Source organism: Lentinus tigrinus (genome assembly GCF_003813185.1).
Source record: "Lentinus tigrinus ALCF2SS1-7 unplaced genomic scaffold L226scaffold_165, whole genome shotgun sequence".
Classification (NCBI taxonomy): Eukaryota; Fungi; Basidiomycota; class Agaricomycetes; order Polyporales; family Polyporaceae; genus Lentinus; species Lentinus tigrinus.
In genome coordinates, this window is record NW_027138074.1 from 1 (window position 1) to 2,319 (window position 2,319).

Consider the following 2,319-nt stretch of genomic DNA (forward strand, 5'->3'; position numbering starts at 1 on the left):
TGACAAGTCTGCGGTGAGGAAGGCCTTGACGGTGGTGAAGACACCGTCGGGTGCAGTACTCTTGGGCAGCGCAGTAGCCACGATGTGGTCAATGAGCTGGCGGCCGTACGTGACGTCGGGGTGGAGGGCGGGAGCCAAGAGGTCGAGCATGGATGAGCTCATCGTCGCAGAAGCCCTTGGCATGCGCAACGTACGCGAGTTGGGATCGCGAGCCTGGCAGGACTTGTCGACCACGAGCGACTCGTACAGCTACACCACCAGGTCAGTACGGACAGCGATTCGAGGTTAGCGATACTCACGTTGTCAGGGTCCTTGTTTGGTTCGCTGTAGATACTGGCCAACGCGTTGAACATAGCGGGCTCATGGCTGTCTTGCTGGACACGGGCCTCGAGTCATGGAAGGATAAGGTTCACTGTGAAGAAACGTCAGCCGGCCTGAGTCGTATCGCAGGTTCAACTGTTCGACAGAAACGAACGCACTTAGCGGAAGAGATCGCGCCGTAAATCTACCAGTGTTCCTCGTGTTGACGTTCCATGAACCGGTCACGCTCGACAGCGGCAGAAGTTGATCAACGCAGCTGTCGCGTGTGCGTCATGGCCCCCTGTGTCGCACTTTCATCATCAATCGGCGAGAGGGACGCAGGAAGAGAGGGACGCACCGGTTTTTGGAAGCCTCTAGCAAGGGTACTTGCGCCGCACACTGGCCTAGGAGACTATCAGATGAAGTCGATGGCTATCTGGGTCGCACGTACCTCAATCTGTGCATTGGCACGCGACCCGGAGCTCGCTGGAGGATATACATCGGTAGGAAATGCGGTCGCGTGGACAGTAACGCACTCGAACTCCGCAAGGTCCTCGTATAGTTCCAAAGCCTGAGGAAATGTGAGATTCCAGACGATCTAGCTTCAGTTGAAGAGACACATACCCGCTGCATGAGACCTGCCTTCTCGCAAAGGTTGGCGATGCGAGGGCGGTCGAAGTGGGTCGGGATCTGGTTGACGAGGATGGTACCTGGGAGCGTGGAGCAAGTTCTTTCTAGAAGGCGAGTCTGTAAGTGCGCCTGCTCAGGTTGGTTGTCCTTGGGGGCCTCTAGGAGGAAGGATGTCGCTGGCTGGATCATGTTCTGCGACATGAAAATGTCGACGACCCGCTCCACGTCAACCAGTGAGTTCTTGGCCTCCTTTACGTCGTGTGCCATCCATCGCTCGAAGCGTCTTGCGTCGCCGTCCTCTCTCTCGATCATCTTGTACTCTCCACGACCAAAGTCTATGATCCGGAAGCTCGGTGCAGCGAAGCTCCGTTCTTCCCGTGGCACTGCTAGCGGACCTCGCTGAAGGAAAATGTTGCGTCTGTGCTGATAATTGGATGAATCCCGCTTCGTGTAGCCGTCGGTACAGCGACAAACACTCTAGCCTACGAATCGCGCATTCAGCTCGGACCTGAAGAGAGAGAACGGGTGGAGATATAGTCACCTCTGTTGGTATGTCCAGTCCCGGGATTCGATTGGGGCGCCGCACTCCTCTACCAGGAAAATTCGCGAGGACCAGGCGACTTCACACTTCCCACCTTCTTTGCACCAACACGCGGAGATGCCCGAGCTCCAAAACCTGAGCCTGCGTACGCTGTGCCGTATGTGGTCTGAGTGCCATAGGGAGAAGCGACTGCAGCTGCGTTGGGGTTGAGGTTGGCCCACAGGTTAATGAGCGGAGCATGTGGGCTCGGGCTGACTGCGGAGCCGATGGGGAGGCCTTCGAGGACGTGGCCTGAAGGGTAGATCCCTGCACCCGCAGAGACACCGGGATACCGGAGAGGCAGCAGGAGGAGGAATGCCACCACGGCCATATGAAGAGACCAGACGAGGAGCGACGGGGCGGCGTAGGGAGACGTGGGACGCGGAACAGCAACAGAGTTGCGGTCGCGGGAGCACGTCACCAGGACGGAGGAAAGGCCGGTATCATGCGGCAGATGGAGGGTAGTTTCCGCCAGGAGCGGCAGCGTACGTAGAAGAGGTGCTGTAGGCCGACGAGACGGGATAGTTGCTGCCAGGCGCAGGCCGGGACGCGCTCGTAGGGCGTTCACCGGCACCATAGAAGGAATCCTTGCGAGGGCGCTGCGCACGCTCCTTCTCGTGATAGTCGTCCCGATCGCGCTCCCGGTCGTGTTCACGCTCTCGCAGGCGGTCGCGGCGCTCGAGGTTCATGTCGGCTATCCTGTGTACGAGATCAGCAACGGCGTACTCGCCAGGGTAGCGGCCATAACCGCTTGCATTGCGGTCGCGGTAGCGGTAGTCCTCACGCTCGCGCTGGTAGTACTCGTCGTC

The 2,319-nt window shown here is 58.8% G+C and overlaps 1 protein-coding gene across 1 annotated transcript; it reads right to left on the reverse strand.

The window, feature by feature from the left end:
* Positions 1-2,319, reverse strand: L226DRAFT_583900 (uncharacterized protein; the record flags this gene model as incomplete). Its single annotated transcript, XM_067685561.1, has 8 exons — positions 1-249; positions 300-386; positions 659-712; positions 752-871; positions 925-1,329; positions 1,566-2,011; positions 2,118-2,209; positions 2,237-2,319. Coding segments are annotated over 8 exons (1,536 nt in total), but the record flags the coding sequence as incomplete, so codon positions are not given.